The 22,669-nt window shown below is 38.1% G+C and overlaps 1 protein-coding gene across 1 annotated transcript in view; it reads right to left on the reverse strand.

Moving 5' to 3' along the window:
- ADCY2 (adenylate cyclase 2) overlaps positions 1-22,669 on the reverse strand; it is a gene marked incomplete at both ends in the record, with an annotated part of 200,980 nt that overhangs the window by 111,020 nt on the left and 67,291 nt on the right. Inside the window, one exon of the mRNA XM_084281497.1 lies at positions 22,222-22,383. Coding sequence (XP_084137623.1) covers positions 22,222-22,383 — 162 coding nt within the window. The remainder of the gene's footprint in view (positions 1-22,221; positions 22,384-22,669) is intronic.

Below are 22,669 nucleotides of genomic sequence, written 5' to 3' on the forward strand. Positions count from 1 at the left end.
TCTCTGGCTCTGCAAAGATGAATAATCTCTCTTCCCATTGGACCTCTCTTTTGATGGTCTGTGGTGTGACTAGCCAAGCTAGGAAACAATTCTATATTTCTTTGGAATCTTTAAGGTTTTAGGTTCAGGGAAAATTCAGTTAGAAAGAACAACACTGTACAGTTAATACAGTTAAAAGAAATTGAAAAACAGCATTTTAAAAAGGATATGCTCAGCCATAGTGTAAATTACTAATTTGCATGGCCACCATATACTATGCATAATACTATTATTTTAGTAATTGTACTAGAAGGTTCTCCAGCTTTTGCATACAACACTCTTGCCCAGGGAACTCTGCGTAGTCATATTTCATGTTTCCACACCTATAAATGTGTGAAGTTGGAGTTCCAACATTTTAATACATTTAATTTCCAGCAATAGTATAGCTGCATGATAGCTAAAGCGACAGATGATGGAAATGCAAAGAGATTATTTGCCCATACAGCAACTGCCCTTTCAAAAACAAGCAGTTTTGAGAGTAGAAAAATAAATGAAGTCTGGATTCCTACAGGAATCCTTTTACCCCTTTATTGCCTTGTTTATGAAATAATTCCAACTCCTCACGCAGGCCAGTGGCTGTTATAACTGACCTAGAACTACTGATCAGGTGCTGCCTGGTCACGCTTGGTAAAAACTGCCATCTTCCTACATTGGTCTTAGCAAGAACTCTAATTCAAGCAAGGTCTCTGGCATGACAAAGTTCACATTTTTCATAAAGGAATGTAGTGTTCCTTCAGATTTCTGTTTCTGCTTCAGAGCTGATGGTGGAAGTTTATGAATTAAAGTTATTTGGGTGCAGAACTAGACAGATTGAAGAACAGACAGAATATGGACAATTGCACACATTCCCTTAGGAAGCAAGAGTAAAAATTCTTAGATGACTGACTTATTTAGTACTCTGAAAGGTAAAAGGTATTTAAATCCTCATGAAACACAGTAAGAACATACTACAGATGAACAAAATAAACAAAATCAAGTACCCTCAGATACTTTACACTAAATAGAACCTCAAATAATTTTCATAAAAATCTGTAAATAAAAAAAACTGCAATTCTATGAGAAATATCCCAATTACAAAAAAGCTAGGATTTCATTGAAACAATGGAGAATCAACACAAAAAAATTGTTTGAATTTTTTATTCCAGGTATCAGCAAGTGTTCCATATTCTTCAGTGCTACAGTAAATTTAGTAAAAAGTCCCTTTGTGGACGGGAATGACATTGTACAAAACATTAAGTTACGAACTTGTTGTTATATGGTACCTTCTTCTAATTTGTATGTATAATTCTTTTAGGTTTTGCTATCAGAGCATTGTGGGCATCAGCAAGATATTCCTTTTCGTATTAGTATTTCTTACCGCTGCAGGCTGTTTTGTGGAATGAATTTATTTTATTCAGCTCTGAACTTGTATCTGAGCCTATCTATATGCCAGTGTGGATGCAAATAGATCATAAACTGCAAATTCCTGAATCAAAAAAAAAAAAAAAAAAAGACTAGAAACAAGAATCAGAGTTATGGTCCCTTTAGAACACTTCTGTGTAATGCACAATCAATATCATGTACTGATTAATGCCTTCATGTTTTTAATATATATAATATATAAATATATATATAACTTTTTTTTTCTTTTTTTTTTTTTTTCCAGAAGAGAGCTCATTCTCTTCACTCAGGAGGAAGAAGCCAACCACTGCACTGCACTCCCCTTTCTGCTTGCAGGGAAAAGAGTTAGAGTTATTTTATATTTCCATGTGCATCAGGAATCATTTTATTTCTCTACTACTAAAACTGTTTGAACACATTTGAATATGCAATTAATTGGAGAAGAATGGAACAAATCAACAGACTTATTCAGATGTACATTTAAGTAAAACTAAAAGGTAGCTTCAAGTTTGGCTTGTAAACAACCTGTAAACAACTGATACTTTCATCCAAATTAAAATCTCAAGTGTTATCCCAGAAATTGTGAGTCACACTTCTGATTTTCAAGATACCCTCAACCTTATCCAAGTAATTAACCTTCCTCACACTAAAAAAAAATCTAAAAAAAAAGACTAGAATGCGTAATATATATTTACTTACGGGACTAGTATGCTGCCAAGTTAATTCTGTAACAGTAGATTTCTCCTCCCATTTCCTCAGCATGAGTATCGCTAGGATATTTCTCCTGTACTTTCTACAAGCCTGCATGAAATTTCTTCCACGTTACCTACCAGGCTTCATAAAATTTATTCATGAAACATAAGTCATCTCTGAACATATTTCAATGTCATTTTTCGTAGTTTGGCAAGTTTTGCTGAAATGACTCAATAGGTTCAAAAGCTACCAGAAGAAGGATGAAATAACAGGTAGTGAACTGAAAATCATCAAGCCTCATTTATGTAACAAATTAGGTTAAAAATAAAGTAGAAAAATTAGCAAGGATTCCTTTTTTAAGTTTTAATGCTGCTTTTTACACCACATAGTTTGTAGGTGTTTCAGCATTTGGAATGACCAACAAAATTAACCTAGGAGAGAACCAGGTATCTTTCCTCTTTAAAGATGAGGGTTAAACCCTCCTAGAATTGCATGCTTGCTTCCATCTTCTAAGTACTCAAAATCCAGAGAGTTTTCCATTGGGAGGTTCTCCACCACCACTCATCTTATAGCATTCATTTAATGTTCAATCCAAAGCCCCTAAGTAACGTGCTTATAGTCAGCTTGAAAATACTTAATGTATATATCTGAACAACTACCAGTAGGAAACTCAAATCCAAATTTAAAAAAAATCTACCTCACAACCCAACCCATTATTGTTTTATATGGTTAAGAACATCTAAAAATAAACTGCAGCAGAGAAGCTGGAAGTCCATTAAAATTTTCTCTATGTATGTAAGAAATAATTAGTCTCTCACCACAACTACAGACTAGTATCAGATAGATAATTAAGAACTGAAGTATAAAAGGAATAGAAGAATTAGTGCAAGTAAGTATATAGTATTAAGTGAAAAAAGAAATTAGAATTATAGAGAAATCATCTCACGGCAGAAGAAAATGAAAGAAGTTTTAAAGTGAGGAAATGATTTCATTCACTGCATTAGCTTCTGTATTACTCATACACTGGAGAAATATTACGAGTAAATCAACTACCTCAAAGAGTTTGTGGTAGGACCAGACAGTGCTCAGGCTGGAACACGATGCCGATCAAGGTGGTAATAAAAACCACCCAACTGTCACAGACGTTTTTAAGGAAATGCATTACAGTTATAGACGTATCTGTAAGATGAATCTGGGAGTCTAAATGTTTCCCAGAAGTAATACTTTGTTGAACATAATCAAATCATTTTTATGCTGTCAACATTTGATAGCATGTTTCAATAGTTTGATATGAAATAGCAAGAGTATCATATGCTGCCTCTCAAATAAGGCATTTTCTCCATAGGTCTTTTTTTTTTTTCCAAACCCCCAAGGAAAATCAATGACCTTGCAGCCATGACAGGAAAAGTTGAATGTAATTAACCAGATGCAGAGCTGCCAACCATCTCGCTCTTCATCATGTTTTGGGGGTACAGATGTATGACGGGGTAGCTAAGCAATGTGGTATCCAACAAGGACTGTACACTCTCCTCTCGTCCTACAGAAGAGACTATCCCTCTTTCCTCATGTGATCCCCAGGCAGCCTGCCCAGATCCTATAACAGAGCAGGTCACCAGGCAAAGAAGAAATTACAGGCTGCACATAACAGTAATACATGAACTGCAGAAAAAAAAATACACAAAAGGGAGAGTAGGTGGCAAATGACTAAGTTTCACATACTGAATTTTAGACTAGACATGCCTGCTATTATTGTTAACAACAAACAAACAAATTAAATACTCCAGATTATCTCCCATCTAGCCTGTTTATGGTAGTTACAGGAACTTCAATCATATCATGGGAAATGTTTCCATAACTGAGGAAATTTAAATCGCATTTGAATAAAGATGTTTTGGAAACAAATTAACTGCATGTCTTTTAGCTTGCCTATGCTGTGCGCATTTGCTAGTTTTGTGGGTTTTATTTTTTTTTATTTTTATTTCTTAAAGAACTACTGCAGTAGGAGACTATTGAAATAGTCTGTAACATTACCTGACACATGGTGAACCCATCTTTAATTAAGGTCAGCATGACCTAGATCACAGCAAACATCTCCAAGCTTTAATTCTGACAGGAAAAATCAGCTCACAAGATAGAATCAAGTTTCGTCCATGTTAAGAGAAACAAATCAATCTGGATTTTAAAGTAAGGCTATAACTGTGTCAAAGCAGATACAGAAAGGCTCTTTAGAAGCTCCATGACATAGGAGTAGACGCAATTTCCCCCCCCTTTTTGTGCTGCTTCAAAGTTTGTCAAAAGCAATCAACATCACTTACTTCATGGAGGGAGGGGGAATCAGCAACCTATATAAGAATTGTCAGGTTAGGAACATAATATTGATCTGAACAACACTTGCAAGCTGCTGCCCAAGATTATTTCTTAATCTTCTTCACCTGGTTATCAATCATTTTTACATAGCTTTGTATTCAAAGCTCCAACAGCCTCTTCGTGTAACGGTCTTCAGACCAAAAGGCCTACTCAACACCACAGCCTACAGTAGTCTTGTCCCACTCTAAACACACTAGCTCCTGAAACCTCACAACTCATTGCAAGATAAATGGAAAATTGATTTTCAAGATGCCTAGGTGCCTAGCTCACATGGAGATCAAAGCACCCAATATAATCTTCCAAAATGGCTTTTAGGCCCACAGATACCTTTGAAAATTTGGTCCTAGTTCATTTCAATTGAAACAGCCTATTTATACCTCAGTCACATCTGGCAACAACCAACTCAGAAGACTTTTGTTCTGACTCCTCTCACCCTTTTTCCTTCTGCCAAATCATTCTCTCTCCTTGAGGTTTTTCTGCATGAAGCAGTTCCAACCACCCGGAGCCTAAGCCTTGCTTTTGAAAAAGTCAGTAAAACTTCTCTCAAAATTAAGTCTACTGAGGTACAGCTAGCATGACAGAAAAGCCCCATCCTCCAAAGGTTTTGTAAGACCCACCACTGGTTGGTTGGCTTATCCACCAAACCCTGTGACTGCGAGTCAGTTTGTGTCACTAAAACTGAGAGCAAGATAGGCTTTCATGGGCATCTGTGGGATCTGCTTGACCGGGTGATTGTCACAGTTCCTTGTAGCTTTTTAATCTGTACATTAAACTCTATTTCTGCCTGATAGCACACTTAGGACGCTAAGGCACTTTCTGGCACTAGACAAGTTATAATGATTTCCAGGCTCATACTGATGGTACAGTGCACCTCCTGTTCCAGGTGAAAAGTAATTAAGTCTCCCACAGCGCAGGAGACAAACAAAAATTGCAATAAGGAAACCTGTAAAGTTACATTGATTTTTAGAAATCCTTAAGAAAGCAGGATGACTTTTATGAACCATATAAAAAACAAAACAAAAAAAAAAAAAAAAAACAAAAAAAAAAACAATATTCTTCTATACTCTTAACAGATGTAATGAATATGACAAAATATAAAGCTTTCTTTACCTCTTCCAGGTATGAGTTCATACAAAATTATCATGTTACAAACATTATATATCAGGTTTAAGGTCAAACTGTATGAAGATGAATATTAAAATCAGCATTCCATCAATAAAGAGATGTAAGAAACGGAGGTACTGAGAGAAAGATGACACTTCAAAAATGACACTTCACGTAAATCAATATGACTTCAAGAGAGAAAGCCGGAGATACAGGTCAGCTCCTCTGAATCCCAAAACACTGTACCTTGACACTAATGAACTCTTATCACTTCTCTTTTGTTAGAAAACACAAAGTTGAAAACAGTTATGCAACCGAATACAGCTTTGGCTTTTTTTTTTTTTTAATCCAGCTCAACAAGCTCCTTAAAAAAATGAAGAGCTTCTGCTGAATGTCTTTTAATTTCATTCTGTATAGCACTACAAGAAAAGGGAAAAACAAGGCAAACCAAAACAATGAAACAGGCAAAGCTGGCTGCCACAATAGAATATTAATCATATTTGCTGTTCTCTTTTCAAAAGCTTACTAGAGCATAGTTATGTAAATGTTGGAGTGCAGGAGAATTACTAACTTCTGAAGGATTAATTAAAAATATCTGGTTTTGTTTTTGTTTTTTTTAAAATAAATAGTTTTTTTCAAGTATATCAGGGTTTAGCACTGTCCCTCACCTCAGCAACCCTCTTCTCCCCCCCCTCCAAAAAAAAAGGCAATACAAGAAAACTGAGTATCAATAGTATCAAACATGAGTATCAATACCAATATATACAGGAGGTATATACACTATTTGCATGTCTAAGACTATCTTGCCCTTCCAGATAATCAGGCTTTCAGAAGGGACTCTGCATTCCCTATGTGATCTATGTTTTAACTTCAGTCTGATACTCTATTGCCTAACTCATAGAGAAGTGCAGCCTTTAATGAAGAAATCTGTTGTGAAAACTTCCATACTTGGACAAAAGTCCCGTGATAGAGATGTCCTTGATTCTATTTGGACTCACTAATCTAAAATGGATTATACTTGAACATAAACTTAACTTAGACAGAAACCTAACAAGGAGACCTTGCTAGCCACAGCAGAAACACAACAGTATAGTATGGAAGTATTTTTCTCAAAATAAAGTCCAGAGCTTTTGATTTGCTACTTAAATTGCATGTTTAGGAACAGGGAAAAATACAAGTATTTATCTACACAATATATACACTATTACATGTATACATACAAGTACCTTACCTAACAAAAAAAATCATCACAGCCAAAATGTTGATATATTCCTCAGACTATATCATGATCTTTACTTGAAAAACACTGTGAACTATCTGGTGGTGCCCATAATATGAACATATCTGCAAGTCTGAGTTCAAGAAAGTGTTCAGTTTTGGGCCCCTCACTACAAGAAGGACATCAAGGTGCTCGAGCGAGTCCAGAGAAGGACGACAAAGCTGGTGAGGGGTCTGGAGAACAAGTCCTATGAGGACTGGCTGAGGGAGCTGGGCTTGTTCAGCCTGGAGAAAAGGAGGCTCAGGGGCAAACTTATTGCTCTTTATAAATTACATTAAAGGAGGCTGTAGCGAGGTGGGGGTTGGTCTATTCTCCCATGTGCCAGAACAAGGGGGAACAGGCTGAAGTTGTGCCAGGGGTGTTTTAGGTTGGATATTAGGAAGAACTTCTTTACTGAGAGGGTTGTTAGGCATTGGAATGGGCTGCCCAGGGAAGTGGTGGAGTCATCGTCCCTGGAGGTCTTTAAAAGATGTTTAGATGTTGAACTTAGCGATATGGTTTAGTGGAGGACTTGTTAGTGTTAGGTCAGAGGTTGGACTCGATGATCTTGAGGTCTCTTCCAACCTAGACAATTCTGTGATTCTATGAAAGCATGACGTTCAAGCCATACATGCTACGGTTTTACTTTGATCCATGTTTTTAATGCTTAAGAGAAGGCTCTAATTTGAAGTGTAGCAGCCCTTTGAGATGCTGCCCATTGTTCCTTGTCTTTTGTGAACTGAATTTGTTGGGATGAGGCAAAATATACATAATGCATTCTGAAAATTTTCTCATCAGTAGCTACACAATTACTATGCCTTCTTTTGCCATCCACTTAACAAGCCAGTAATTGCACTATCAGTCAGATGTGGTGTCTTTGTTTTTTTTTTTTTTTTTTTACTTCATGCCCATTTATATTTCTTTTGAGCAGATTTTTTTTTTTTTACTGAGAAATACATTTGTCTTAGGATAATCAGGAATATTAAATTATTTCTCCTAGTCTAGAAAGGAGACTTTGCCTGCCAGTATGGATTTTGATTTCTCACATCTCAGAGGTACAGAAAGATAACTATGTAAAAATCATAGAACCATCCAGGTTAGAAAAGACATTCAGGATCACGAAGTCCAACAATCAACCTGACCTACCAAGTCCTATCACTAAACCATGTCCTTTAGTGTCATGTCCAAATGCCTCTAAAACATCTCTACCATTTTCCCAGGCAGCCTGTTCAAATGCTTGACCACCCTCTCTGTGAAGACACTTTTCCCAGTGTCCAATCTAAACCTCCCCTAGCACAACCTGAGACTGTTTCCTTGTGTCCTATCACTTGCTACCTGAGAAAAAAGACCAACACACACACCTCTCCAAAACCTCCCTTCAGGTAGTTGTAGAGAGCAATGTTGTCTCCCCTCAATCTCCTCTTCTCTGAAGCTAGGAAACCCAATTCCCTCAGCCACTCCTCATAAATCTTGTTTTCTAGTCCCTTCACCAGGTTTGTTGCTCTTTTCTGCATGTGCTCAAGCAACTCAACATGCTTGTAAGTGAGGGGCCCAAAACAAAACACAAAATTAAACTCTTAAACTGGCATTGTTCAAATTAAAATCAAATCAAAAAAAAAAAAAAAAAAAAAAAAAAAAACACCAAGACACCACACACAAAAAATAAGCAACAGCCCTGTGGACACAACCCCAACCATTCAGGTTTCAGCATAATATGGTATAATCAGTCACTCTTTTCTCCACTATTGTTGATGGAAACAGGCCTCAACATTTTAAGTTCTGGCATGAAAATCAAATATATTTATCTCCACTTAAATTGATACAAAATGGTTATTTCAAGCCTCTTTCACGTACTACATAAAAATGTGTATTTTTTTTAATTGAAACACTAACTCTTCACCTTAAAATTGCATTGGTCCTTCTCAGGGCAGACTTTTCATTTCCTTGCTAGTGACAATTCAGGTAATTTCCACTTGTTTTGAGAATCAGGCTCAACACCGCCCCCACCTTCACTCAGGGTCATCAGAATTTACAGTGACCTACTTCCTTACTAAATAAGCATGCCGCGAAGCATTAATGGATTTTCTATCTTACAGACTCTGCTTTCATATCATGTAAAGGAAATTCCTTTCAGAGCAGAGAAAGGCAACAAAGAAGATCAAAGGTATAGAATGACTTCTAAATGAGACTTCCAAATGATCACTAAGTAAGTCCTTCAGCCAGGGAAAGAGATGACACAGAAGCGTGACAACAGAATATGAAGTTACAGATGGCCTGTAGAGGGTGAACTGAGTCCAACTGTTAAGGCTGTTGAGGTGTAAATGTTTGGGATACTCGAATGAAGCATACAGATGAAAGGTTGGAAGCACAGCAAAAGATGTTTCTTATAATGCAGTTAAGCTGCTGAACTCTTGCCAAAAGAAGCTTTAGACAAGATGTAGCATACTGAAGGACAACAACAACAAAAAATCCCCTAAATTTGATTTTTTTTTTTTTTTAAAGTCCTGCCAGACCTGAAATAATGGTGAGAAACAGGCTTGTAAGAAATAGAAAGTCATCAAAAATAATTGAAAATGGATTACAAACCATTGTGGGAGAAAAACAGAAGGAAAAAATGGGAGAAAACTTTCATCTGTTTACAAGAAAAACAAATTCAGAAAGCTAAAATAAAGCCGGAGACTTCTGACTTGCTAGTTCATAGCAAAGAGGAACTTCGGTTCAAAGGGTTCCACTTTCAGAACTATCAACATGAAGGCCAGCAATCACAGTTCTTAAGAAGGGAAGATTGACTTTCCATAGCATAAAAGAAGCCAACTTAACTGCAAGCACTGCATGTCCACTCAAACTGTGAAAGAACATTGCAGATACACAGAAGCATCACCCTGAAGTATTTAAGTGTCTAGATAAGCAATCATGGATTTTCCAATTTTCCAACTCTTGCTTTATTTCTTAGCTCCTCAACTCCTTAAGACACCCCATTATGCCTCATATCAAATCATTCAAATTGTTCCTAACATTAATGACAGTCTGGACACTGCTATCATCCTAGTACTGTTGCCACAGACTAAGTAATAGGCGACACCAATTATAAAATGAGAATGGAAGGAACTCTGTCAGTCATATTAAGGATGGAAACAGCATCCATTATTGTAGATCCCTTTTCAGAAGCTTTATTAGTTTAATCTGTGCCTTCATATAAAGAAAATTATAGCGACCTCTCTGCATTGACTCAACACTCTGCACTCACTTTATCCTTATATTTATTTCAACACTCAGGAAGAGGAAGAAGGTACACAACCACCTGCATGGATACTCATTATCTCTTGAGGAACAAAGTTTTCTGCTCTGGCAGTTTACATAAAGCAAGCCTTTCCCTCTGATACACAGCCCCTGCCTCTGTGCACTCCCACAATGACTACCTGTGGCATTTCTTAGCTAACAAGAAACATGTCAGTCTAGTAATTATAGAGCTGCATTTTTATGCTTATCCCAATTCTTTTCAACTTTAATACTATCATAGTTGCCTGGAACTCCATCATTCTGCTGAGGAAAGGGGTGCTGCTAAGTGGGATTTTTACTTTCAGTCTAACTCCACAGAAAATTAAAGTTTGTTGACAAGGCCCAGGACTGTCGACACAGGTAAATCCAGTGAGAATTCAGAACATTACAAAGAAATGAGCAGAGATTGCTGTCTGTTCTCTCACTGTCCCAGCAAGGCCAGTCCTGCTCATGAGGAATCTGAGGATTTGATTCAGGAATATTTTTAGCTGATGCAGTTCAATGGAAGCTGAAATGATGTAGCAGGGAGAAAATAACTGAATAGTACGAAGAGGATGTGCATAGCATGAACAAGAGACTACAAAGTGACACAGTCAATACCAATAACAGCAGAGAAGAAATTATCTCTGCCCTCAGAGGTCACCAGTGCAGCAGCAATAAACTAAACCAAGGTGAGTGAGTTAACCAAAAACCCAAGGAAAATATTCAATGTCTAAACTGCTGGCTAACAGAATACAAGGTGTCTGCACTGAAGACTAAGCTACAAAAGCAGCAAAATTTTAGAGCAAACTCTAAGGCACACTTGATAGTGCAGGCAGAATAGCATTATCTACCCACTAATTTTTCAGAATTTCACCTTTCTTCCTTATTAGCCTTTATGGTTATGTCATCATTTTCACACAGACAACTTTCATCTGTTTTCTTCTCAACCCTCTTGTCCTTTTTTATCGCTTGTCTTTTTTTTTTTTTTTTTTTGCATTATGACAATTACTACTCTTTTAAGACTTCCAAAAATGTTTCCTATGTTTATTTTACTAAAAAGAAGAAAAAAGTCAAACAGAAGTCCTAAAGGTTTCGACCAACCTGAGTGGATTTGATGCTATAAAGTCAATTAACATGACAAGTGAGCAGACCTAAAGAGCATGCTAGCGCAGAGGAACTCCAATGAAATGCCACCACTTCAAGACCCAGTTAAGCCCAGAGGACGCTATCACTACAGCAACAGCCTCTTCTGGCATCACACTGGAAATACACCATCTTCTTCCTGTTTCTGTCCCACACAGAAATTGTCTGGAGCAGGCGGGCAACCTGGCAGTGTTTCTTGCTGTCACTATGGGCTATTCCTTCCACATACCAGATTTTAATGATGATTCTTTCCACAGGCCAACCAGTGTATGAACATCCAAAGCGTCTCTCTCTGAAGGAGTACCTGTATTTGTATGCAAAGACCAGACACTGCCAGCATCCAGAAGCCATCAGTAGAACCCCAGAAGACCTCTGGCAGAATCTGAGGTCTCACCACCTACAGACTAAACAGAATTTCTGCACACCTCACACGTACATTTGAGGTCTGAGGCTCTCTCATGCAACAAAGCATAGCAAATAATTCTGGTAAATATGGCTACCAAAGCCTGCAGTGGTATGGATGAATAAATGTTGCTGTAATAGAGCCCTTGCTGAACTAAGGCCATAAGGAGCAAAATAGTATTCAAAACAAAGATTAACCAGAGGTAGATCTTTGAAAAAATTTAAGTAAACCCAGCCTCCTTTTTATTTCTTCTAAGCAAAACTCATTTTGGACTGCCAAAAGACAACAGCACTTCTATGTTAAGGAACCCTAAATGTCACATTTCCCAGTTTTACCTACTCACTTACATGGGATTATTTCTTACAGCTTAAAAATGGTCAGATGAACTTTTAAATTCTTCTTTTTGTTTTTTAAAGTAGCAACAACTAAAGAAAAGACAGGAGCAAGAATGATGCCCAACTTATCTTTTACATGCATGAAGACCTTCCTACTTACAGGATCAGCAGAACCAATTATTCTTGCTTAACAATCAAGGAGAAAATCTTCTCCAGGTCAGATTGGTTAGGATGTGTGAGGGTGCCTGCCTCCTTCTGCAGCACTGACAATAAGCATCAGTTGGGATCACTTAGGGTGATTTAGTTCAGGTTTTTCTTGCCTTGGTGAGGCTGTAATTACCAGTCAGTAATTACTGGCCACCTTTCAGTCTCTCTTAGCTATGTGCATCTATAAGTGCTTTAATCTTCTGAAGACCCACGCTGTTTTGATGTCAATAATTCTAATTTTCTCTTAAAATAGCATAGAGGGTTGTGGATTAGATGTGCTATTATATATCCAATATCCAAAGATACTGGAGTTCACCTAAGGTTCAGACATAGCTCTGCAAATTCAGTTCTGTGTTTCTAGGGACAAACTGGACTCAAAAGCAGCATAATTGTTTTCATGCAGTCTGAATCCATAAAGCTTATGGACTTGGTGCAGAGCCCACATATTTACTTCGAGTCTGTGTTCTTGGGGTTTCAGAGCTGATAGACTGCTGCTCATCTGTGAGAAAATACTTCCTCAAAGTGATAGAGAAACCAAAATACAAGATTAAAACTGAAAATACATTCATGAACATAGCTATGTCTGATAAACAACAGAGTATGATGTTTCTGTACGACTGCTATTAAGGTACAAACATAGAACAAAAGCAGTAACTGCGAAGAAGTCAAACATCAGCTATAACTAATGCTGTCCCACCCAGAAACCAATAGAGCTAACAGAGTCCATGCTGCTGATACTTGCAGCAAATGTGTAGGATAAAATCCTTAGTATACTGAGAACCTGTCTAAACTGACAGCAGAGATGTATGATTTAACATATATAACTAGTGAGAAGATATTATGGGACAGACGTGGTTCACTGAACTCAGATCCATACAGAACAAACACTGATGTCATTCATTGGGTGTGCAGTAATAGGAGTAACCTGAGGAGGGAAAGAACATGCTCTGTAAGAAACAGTGGAAAACTCCTGGGAAGCAGCAAGAAGTACTTTTGGGTTGCAGATTATGCCCTCCAGCTGTATATCTACCGGTAGACAAAACAAGGCTGGAACATGGTTTTGAGCACTGTGACCATCACTGCTGTATGGCTGTCACCTTGTTCACTAGCACAGTTTTCATCTGGGCCAACCAACATTTTCCTTGAGCCATGACAACTTAGGGAAAAGATCAGGAACTATTTGGAGAAAGTTGAGATCTGGCCACTGTTTTGGGAAGGAAGAAGGGGTGGGAGTTCTGGCATATAAATGTGAGCCAGCCTTGTTTTATTGGAGCATGAACAAATTCCACTTCTTGTTTCCATAGTGCCTACCTACAACACTGGCACTTGGACACTGTAGTTAATTAAAAGCCAGGTAGCTCCACAGCCAGAGCTTTACTGCAACAGACTGAGGACCAAAATATAAAAGTAGGGTGGGGGAAGTGGGTTCTATCCAAGGATTTGCATAAGTGGGGATTTGCAGGAATGCATAGGAGGGCAAGTTCTTGGAAGGTGACTGGAAGGAGGGATCCTCCTGCCTAACCAGCAGCAGAGGAGCAGGGGGCTGCAGGGGATCAGAGGAAAAATAAGAAGACCACATCCTGTTCCAGGCATCTCCAAATAGATGGAGGACTAAACTATACAACTTCAGGAAGTCAGTCTTCTGGGGAGAGCAGCATGTCAGCTGAATTCTGATTCACCACACTCACAACAAAAGGCGTTTGTGCCCCTGATCCTTCTTACTTTATTTTGCACTAAAACTGGCTGACATCGAAGAGAAATGTATCCACATCTTGACAGTGAAAGGCATTTTTCCACTACTGAATTCTTTAAACTAATGTGTAGGGATAGATAACAACCCTATGAGTACATAAAGTGAGGAGGCATCATGTCTAGAGTGAGTATCTCAGAATTTTATGCTTCAGCTGCAGTAAGAAGTAATTCACATTGAATTGGACACAGAATACCAAGCCATAAAGGTACTACATAACCAAAAAAGATACACAATGTCTGTGAAAATGGAAAGAAAACAGCAAACCTAACTTAATTAAAGGAATTAAAGAATCTCTAGAAAAGCTATCTGGAAGAACTCTATGATGAGATTATGAATGCGTAGTATTACCTTTTCACTGGTTAAAGCTATTTACTTTAACGTCATCCTCAAAAGGATACAGCATACAACTCCCTTGCAAAAGGCATTCAGTATGGTGAGTATATAGGTGCTGCGATAGCACTATAGCGCAAGAGAGGCAAGTACAACTAGTAAAGCACACTGCTTTCTGTTCCAGATTAAACGTACTGGAATTTCCAATTATCTGTTACACTGGCTTACATTTATGGAGCTGTAACAGCCTCAGAAGTGAGTCTTCTAACATGGACATTTTATAACTTAGTTAAGATACTAAAAGATTGCAGTCTTCTCGATCGAATAAATTTATATACTGGAAAATTAAAACTGCTTTTTATTGTAACTTGTAAAATTGTAACTTTTAGGACAAGAAATGTGAGCTATAGTAGTATATGAGTGGTAAATAAAAGTACAGATGAAATTTATTGCTGATACAAATACCAACTTAAATGAAGTGGACACAAAAAGGCAATCTGACCCTTCCAGGAAAGCTTGAGAATCAGTGCTAAGTGGAGATATTTTCATGTTTTTAGAAAAGGTAGGCATGTATTATTTATCTTTGGTGCTTTGACGGTTTCCGACACATCTCACCAGAACTATTTTCTATGCATTTCTAACATGCTGATTTGGGGCTGCAGGTATAAACTGCTTTTGAAAAACTACACGGCTTTCTTTGCATATGGTCTCACTTCACTATGGCATTGCATATCTCAGCCTTTTTTATTTTTCTTTCATGTTAAGTATTGCAGGTCTCCTCTTTACATCCTTTCGGAAGATGTTCACATTCTCCTTGTTAATGCTTGAATACTATGAAAGGAAATTGCACATTCTCCTACATATCTATACTCTCCTAGGCAAGTGGGCTCTTCATAAGCATATCTAAACTGCCTTGAAGAAGTGAAATCCAAAGTACATCTGCAGATTGTAAAAATAAATTAAAAACTATAGCAGCTGGTATTTCAATACCTGCCTAGATTTAAGCATAGAATCAAGGGCAAAGAAACACATGTGCAATCATAAAAATATGCCTACTGTATCATGCTATACAAGGCACAGCATCCATCTCTGGAACTGTTTTGCAGCTGCTGCACAACTTGGTGAGCCAGAACGCTGCTGGGGTGGGGAAAGTGAAGGGAGAAAGGTGGGGGGGTGTGGGGGACACAACAGCAGTAGCTGCTGCTCCAAGAAGTACAGCCTCCCCCTTCAGTAGCAGTCACTGCACTCTGCCTCTTCTGCAGTGATAACAGCAACTCCATTTGTGTATCTGCAGGTGAAAGCAAGAGTTAACCTGCATTACCTTCATGAACTGCTATTCCCCAGCTCTTTCAACAAATGGCATTCCAGGCTGAATTGTACTGTAGGATAAATTCAACCCACAGCTTTTAGCCATTCAGATTACTAACATTCCTATGTGCTTTAAGCTTTCACTGTGTAGCTTTACAGCCAGAGGTTATATAATAATGCACGTACTTAAAGACACTGCCTTTCTTTCCATCCTTTCCTTCTGAACATTTTTTTTTTCTTCTATCTACGTAACAACAGCATAAACCAATTTCAATTCTGTTTCTGAGTCTTTTGGTTATATAACATTTTCTTCTTTTTTAGCGAGTCAATACTGATGCTTTGTAATTGCATTTTGCTGGCATTCTGCTCATAATGTTACATAAAACATTTGTTCTAAATATCATCACCTATTAAATATGCTTGGTTAACAAATGAGTCTAAATTGGTGCTCTAAACACAACAGATAGGCCTATGTGATGCACGTTGATCAGAACATCTAGATGTATATTACAGATGCCATATTAGTTTCCTATATTTGAAAATTTAGTCTACCGTCTGATACTGTCTAGTTTTTTTTTTTCTAGGAGCTGATAAGACAGAAAAGAATTAGAAGTGCTATTAACTCTGAATAGATTAATGTAAATATTTATAATTTAGATAAAGAATGGTTCCTTTAGAGATTTCATAGAAGTATGAATTGCAAAACACCTGTTAAGCATCAGCTCATGAATCTAGCTAGAAATAATCATGCAATTATTGACAGGTTAAGCAACAGAAAGCTGCACACAGACAGAGGAGCACAGACGGATGGCCTGAATAACACCCCCTCGCTGCTAGGACCATCCCAGCAGCCAGCAGCCCACCTCCACAGGCCCAGAGGAGCACAGAGGCAGGTGGGAGCCCAAATGAAGGACTCAGCAGAAGAGACATCCTGCCCAGGCCCCACTCGCTAAGGGGGGACCCACCTCGTACATGTATGTGCGTGCCTGTATATTGTGACTAGTAGGACCTCCACCCTGTCCAGCCAGAGAGGGGAGCAGGATGAAGCTGCTGGTGCTGTCTGGGTTTGTGTCTGCCTACTGCAGTCAGCCTCCCCACAGCAATCATGGTTTGCAGGACAGGGTAAGCAGGGGCACTCTGTCAGAGGTAGTGAGTTGTTGCGAAAGGTCCATCAGTGCATGACTTAAATACATGATGAAAGGACACCAAATCTGATGCTGCATTCAGAACACAGGGGTCTTAACAATTACAGGCCTGTCAGCCCCACTTCAGTGGTATGTGAGACTTCTGAACAATCTTTGAAGGAAAAAATAATGAAAAACATGAAAGTTTATACTTTAAACAGGATAAACTGCAGCAGAGTTTTGCACAATACAGTTCATATCAGACTAACCAGTTTCCCTTGAAAAGGCACGTGACTTGTCCAGACAGATGACACCCAGCAGGTCTTATTTTTTAAAATTCAGAAGAAAACTGACACGGTGGAAAACCACTGGCAGTGCCAGAAAATAGGAAAGAGACAGAAGACACAAAACACAAGCCAGAAGAATCACACTGCTGGTGGGTTTCTGGGCCAGGATTGCATAAGCCACTGTGGTCTCTCAGACTGGCAAAGGCAGCTACACGGGTGGGGGTTAGTTCAAGGGAGGACTCCTCCTAAAAGCTCTCTGAGGCTTTAACACTTCATAAGCCAAGAACTAGGACCCTAACAGCAGACTGCTGACTAGCCAAACCTGCCACAAAAATCAATTCCTGTGTCCTATTCAGGAGGGAAAAAAAGGTAGAAAAAAGGAATTTAACTTTATTTAAAAAATAATAATACCAATTTCTTAGTCACTACAAAGCTTGAAAAAAAATATCCTGAAAGTTTGTGTATCAGGAATCAAACAGAAAACATCCTTTGGAATTCTAGTTAGCATACACACACCAGCAAAGCACATAAGACTAGGGTAGTAGGTTCATCTTTAGTTGTCCTTAGCACAGAAGATACAATCCATGTCATAATAGGTCACCTCATCCCAGATGATGGTAAATGCACATGACATTGTGTATGTGGCCTTGGAATTTCCCAATTCAAATGTTCTTGAAATTAACAAAATTTTCATTCGGCATTATCTTAGAGTTTATCCACGCTAAGAGAAAGGAGCTGACAGCAGAAGCAAAAATCAAACAATAATCATATAAAAATTATTACAATTTGTTTCTTTTTGCTGTATGCATTCTTGAACAGCGTCCAAAATAATTTGTATATATACACATGTACATATGCATGCTGTTACAAATTTGCGCCTTTAGTAGGGACCACTTCTACAATGCTGCCAGGAGCTGCCAAAAGAAAAAAAAGTAAGGAACACTTGTTTAAAGAAAAAGACTTGAGTGACAGTTTGTAGCAATTTAGACAAGGTTTGGAAAATATTTAGGCTAGCTAGTGAAAAAAGATTACAAAAGCGACAACTTTGTTTGCTGAGAGAGTAAAAACAACATTTTTTTTTTAAAGACTAAAATAAAAAAAAAATCACACCCCTCATATATAACATAGGGAAAAAGAAAAGTGGAACCTTCTAGTACATTTAAGGATATTGTTTTGCTTATTTTTTGAAATGACCTCTATTGATAGTATCAGCCCATTCCAAGATCAGAACAGCTGGGCAGTTAATAAAGAAGGAAACCCACAAGTATGTGATTAGAATCTGCTCTGGTTTGGGGAGAAACAGGTTATGTGTTTGTAACAAGGGATGGCAGTGAAATACTTCTCATTCCAGCAGTAACTGGAAGGGATGTTAAGTTGCTTAAGTCTTCTGAGCCAAATGCCTTAATGGCACAACTAGAGGTGTGTTCTCCTGCAGCGGTCCTAATCATGAGGGTGCCAGCAGGAACCCCATGTTACAGCTTCCCTGCATAGTAGTAGGATGTTCATGTGGAAAGAGGGAGCAGAGTCCTGGACTAGATAGGGCTAGGATTAAAATTGTCAATAGAAAAAAACATACATACACAGTTGTTTTTTTTTGTAAGTTGAGGCTGGAACACAGGACTCTTTTTTTCCTCCTCCCTGTCACAGATCCCACTGCTGTGCATTCAGCTCTGGGGAGGCTAGCTGGGTGTTTTATGGCAGAACCCGTGTCTCTGTGCTGAGCACCGCAGCACACTAATCTCTTTGTGGACTGAGTCCCCGATTAGCATTTGGCACCACTGCAGCTTCTCCTGGCATGTTTCTCTAGGGCTAACATCCACGTGGCAAGGAAGATGCTGGCAAAGCACAAGAAAGGACTCAGAGAAGAGCTGAGAAAGTGATGCAAGGCTGAGCTAGTATAAAAGCAGGCAACCCATTTATTTTACTAACATAAAAGTTTATGAACTGAATTCAGGGTAGTCTAGAAATACTCTCATGGGAGAAAAAGAAATTGGGTACTACTGGGTCTGCCCGTTCTAACAGATGAAAGCTAGATGAAAAGGCTAGACAAATTCCTACCAGTAAAGAGGAACATGATTTTAACACCAGCAGTCAACAACCGTGGACAAAGAAGTCAAGGCTTGTGGAAGATCTCCATCATGGACAATTTTTACACTAAGGATGATCCTTCCTCCCCAAAAGACATGCATGGGCCAAGCAGAAACTAGCTCATGCAACCAGCAGAGAGTATTGAAGAATTATTTACCTCAGCAGGAGCCTTTTACCTCAATACCTCTGACTGCTACCAGCACTGGATAATCAAAAGCATGCTAAGTACTTCAGCTATAATGAAGCAATTTTGGGTGTAAAACTTTAGAGCAGCAAACCCAGCAAAATAGGGTCTGCCTAAGCTCAACATAAGAACATACATTTACTTCTGAACATCAATTTTTCTCTGCTGACGGACTGAAGGTATGCTTAACTTTCAAAATGCTATGGGATACCAACCAGAGTCACTGCAAGATGCTAAAAAATTGGAGGGGGTCGGGCAGAGGGCTACCAAATGGATTAGAAGGCAGAAGTTGCTATACAAAGACTGAAAGAACTGAGTTTGTTCAGCCAAGAGAACAGAAAGCTCCAAGGAAATTAATCAGTCTTCCAATACAAAGAAAGTAGTTATAAAGGAAATGCATGCAGTCTCTACAGAAGGATATATGCCATATATACATGACACATATGCTATAATATCTGTTGTTTACCCACCAGCAGATTTTTTATACTACTTTCTGCTTCTTAAATGTGTGCTACTAGTTTTCTACCTGTGGAAAAAACAAAAAATCCTGCCAGAAAGAAAATGCACAATTCATGGCTAACAGCATTATGGATTTTTCTTCTGCTTTCCTGAGATGAACCAGTAGCCCTGAAATAATAATATATATATTTTTGTAAAATCTGAATGTATCTCCCAAACCATGGATTTACTCAACTTTGAATGATTTTTTTAAGCTTTCAAAACTCAGTCTACTGCTATTTTCTCATCTCTGTGCTTTAGTGACTGAGCTCTGTGAAAGAACTTCATTTCAGGCCTCACAAAATTCTTCTCCCCTCCCACCCCCAAAAGAAAAAGATTCAACAGCATGACCCTTTTAAATAACCATACCCCATTTCTGTTTTTTAGAAATTACACACACTTATCCTATACCAACCTGAGGTGCATCATTGACAAACATGTTATTTCCGTTTTTAATATAATCAGTATCGCTAACGCAATCCTTTGTTTGTGGTCCAGATTTCAAACACAAAGAACACAAAACAAACATTTTTCTGCGTACACTCCAAAGTATAAACAACAGTAATCTAAAAGAGTCCAGAGGGCACAATGAGCTGTGGTGCAGCACTCTGTCCCTGCCACACATCCGTGAGAACGTGGTGTGCTCAGTACCTTCAGTAACTGCCAAAATATTCAGAACATTTCATACGTTTTGCAAAGAGGGAATAGAAAATTAATAACATTCTGGAAATTAAATATTCTTAACAAATTTACAAACCGCTCAAAGACTTCCACTCTTTCCAAATGAAACTGGAAGTTGCAGAAGAGATAAAAGACATTAATTGTACAACAGAGCCCATAATTTACTTCTTTTGATTCTGGAGACATACTGTGTCTAAAAAGTAACATCTCTGAAAGTCCAGTTTCAGTTGTACCGAATTTTAATGGGCTAGAATGATAGACAGGAAAATAAAGATATGTTCCCAAGAGCAACACCATACCAAAACATTTTAGGGAAGAAGCTGCCAACTTATTAATACATTTCTATGCCCTAAACAAAGCCCATAGGTCAACATGAAATAACATCCTCCTTGATTTATTCCACTACAATTATCAATCATGGTCACCATGGTTCTTGTTTAACATACAGCACAATTCAGCAGCCTCAGCAACAAGCACACAACTAACCCAAATCAGGAGAAGAAAAGTAAAACCACATATCTCACCATTTGAAAATTTCTATCAAAAACTACATCTTAGAACATCTATTGTTTTTCAGACTTCAGTTTCAATACTTCAGATAACACGGGTCTGCAGCTATGTCTGGAAATAAAATGCATTTCCCTGAATAACTTACAAAGCACAACTTTTGTAAAATCACTGCAGTTTTGAAGTTATGCTCTGAGACACAGTGTTTTTTTGAATAAGGCTGAAGTAACTTGAATGGTTTTCTTGTTCTACTGATATGTTTATAAAAATGCATTTACTTCTAAGCTTCGGTGCCATTTTGATGCAAAAGTTAAAAGAATTCCATTTCCCTAAAATGACACAAAGATAGAAAAGAGCACGTATATGCTTTTCAAAATGAAATCTGTTTTTTTCCTTAAAATAGAGATTTCCAGTAATGACAGCTAGGGTCACCACAGTACCACAATAAAAACTGTTGTACTTCACCATTTGAAAGTTCTTCTGCAGAACAGGGAGGGGAAAAAAAAAAAAACAAAACAACTACTATTAGGATTTTTTTTAAAAAATATTTGTCTGTGGCATGTCCTGTAGTACAAGTATCAGAGTTTAGTTACAAGCCAAAACCCAACTGCAAACACCGGTGCATTCTCTAAATGCCATGGTGTCTGCAGCCAGCCTGTCCTCTTCAATCAGTGGGCCCAGCCAGGACGAGGCTGTAAAATTCCTATAAAAGGCTGAGAATTACAAAATTAGGACAAGTCCTACATCAGACTTCAAGAGGACAATCTCTTTCCAACAAGAAAGGTAACCCAGCTGACCACAGGGTCAAGCATTCATGTGTCAAGCATTTTCGCTGCTCAGTGCATTTTTGAGTAAAAGATAACACTGCTACCTGGAAAGTTCCTTTGTCTTAGAAGTTAGTCTTTGATGAGGTGAGGAGAGCAGCAAGCAAGCAAGGAGAGCATACACACACAGAGCATATATACAGAGCTGAGTGGTAATGCACCTACTAGAAAATGGTTGCATCACATACTTTTTTGATCAATGTCAGTTTTAACACTGGTAAGCATTGTGTGGCTATAGATTCTATCACTTCAGGTCGGTTTCAGCAAGACATTACATTACTGACATCCCCGTGATTAGAAAATGACTAACGATGAATTAAGTCTGTGGCAATTCAGAAATGAAGAGAGACATAAATTTATACAGCCAAGCCCCAGTTGAGAAACTTGTGGTCTCATTTACCAGGATATTCAGCGTGCAATTAATCATTAATTCCAAAAAGCACCTACCTGCCAAACCAAGTGTTCCTTTACAACAGCTGTACCCGACAGACAGACGCTCAGCACAATCGTATGAGACGCAGAGGTCAAGACGCTGGCAACTATAGCGTCCCTCATGTTGAAGGGCAGCATGGTATACACCACGAAAATAATGAACAAGAAAAATGACACCTGTGCAAGACAGCAAGACAAAAAAAAAAGCATGTCAAATTCACTCTTGAATAATATTTAAAAAGTAGCATTTCATTTTGAACATCATCGGCATAAAGTTACTTATCTTTTTTTCTTATAGGAAAGTTACTGTTAGCCACTGCAGAAAATTGATTTAGGAAGAATTAATTTAAGAAAGTATTGGAAAAATTGCATTATATTTAATTTAAGAAGTGCAGTTTCAAGATACCACTTACTGGTTCAAGAACTTCACAGTGCTCCAATTTATTTAGCATTTCAAATTTAA

The sequence above is a fragment of the Netta rufina genome (genome assembly GCF_964035555.1).
Source record: "Netta rufina genome assembly, chromosome: 2".
NCBI lineage: Eukaryota > Metazoa > Chordata > Aves > Anseriformes > Anatidae > Netta > Netta rufina.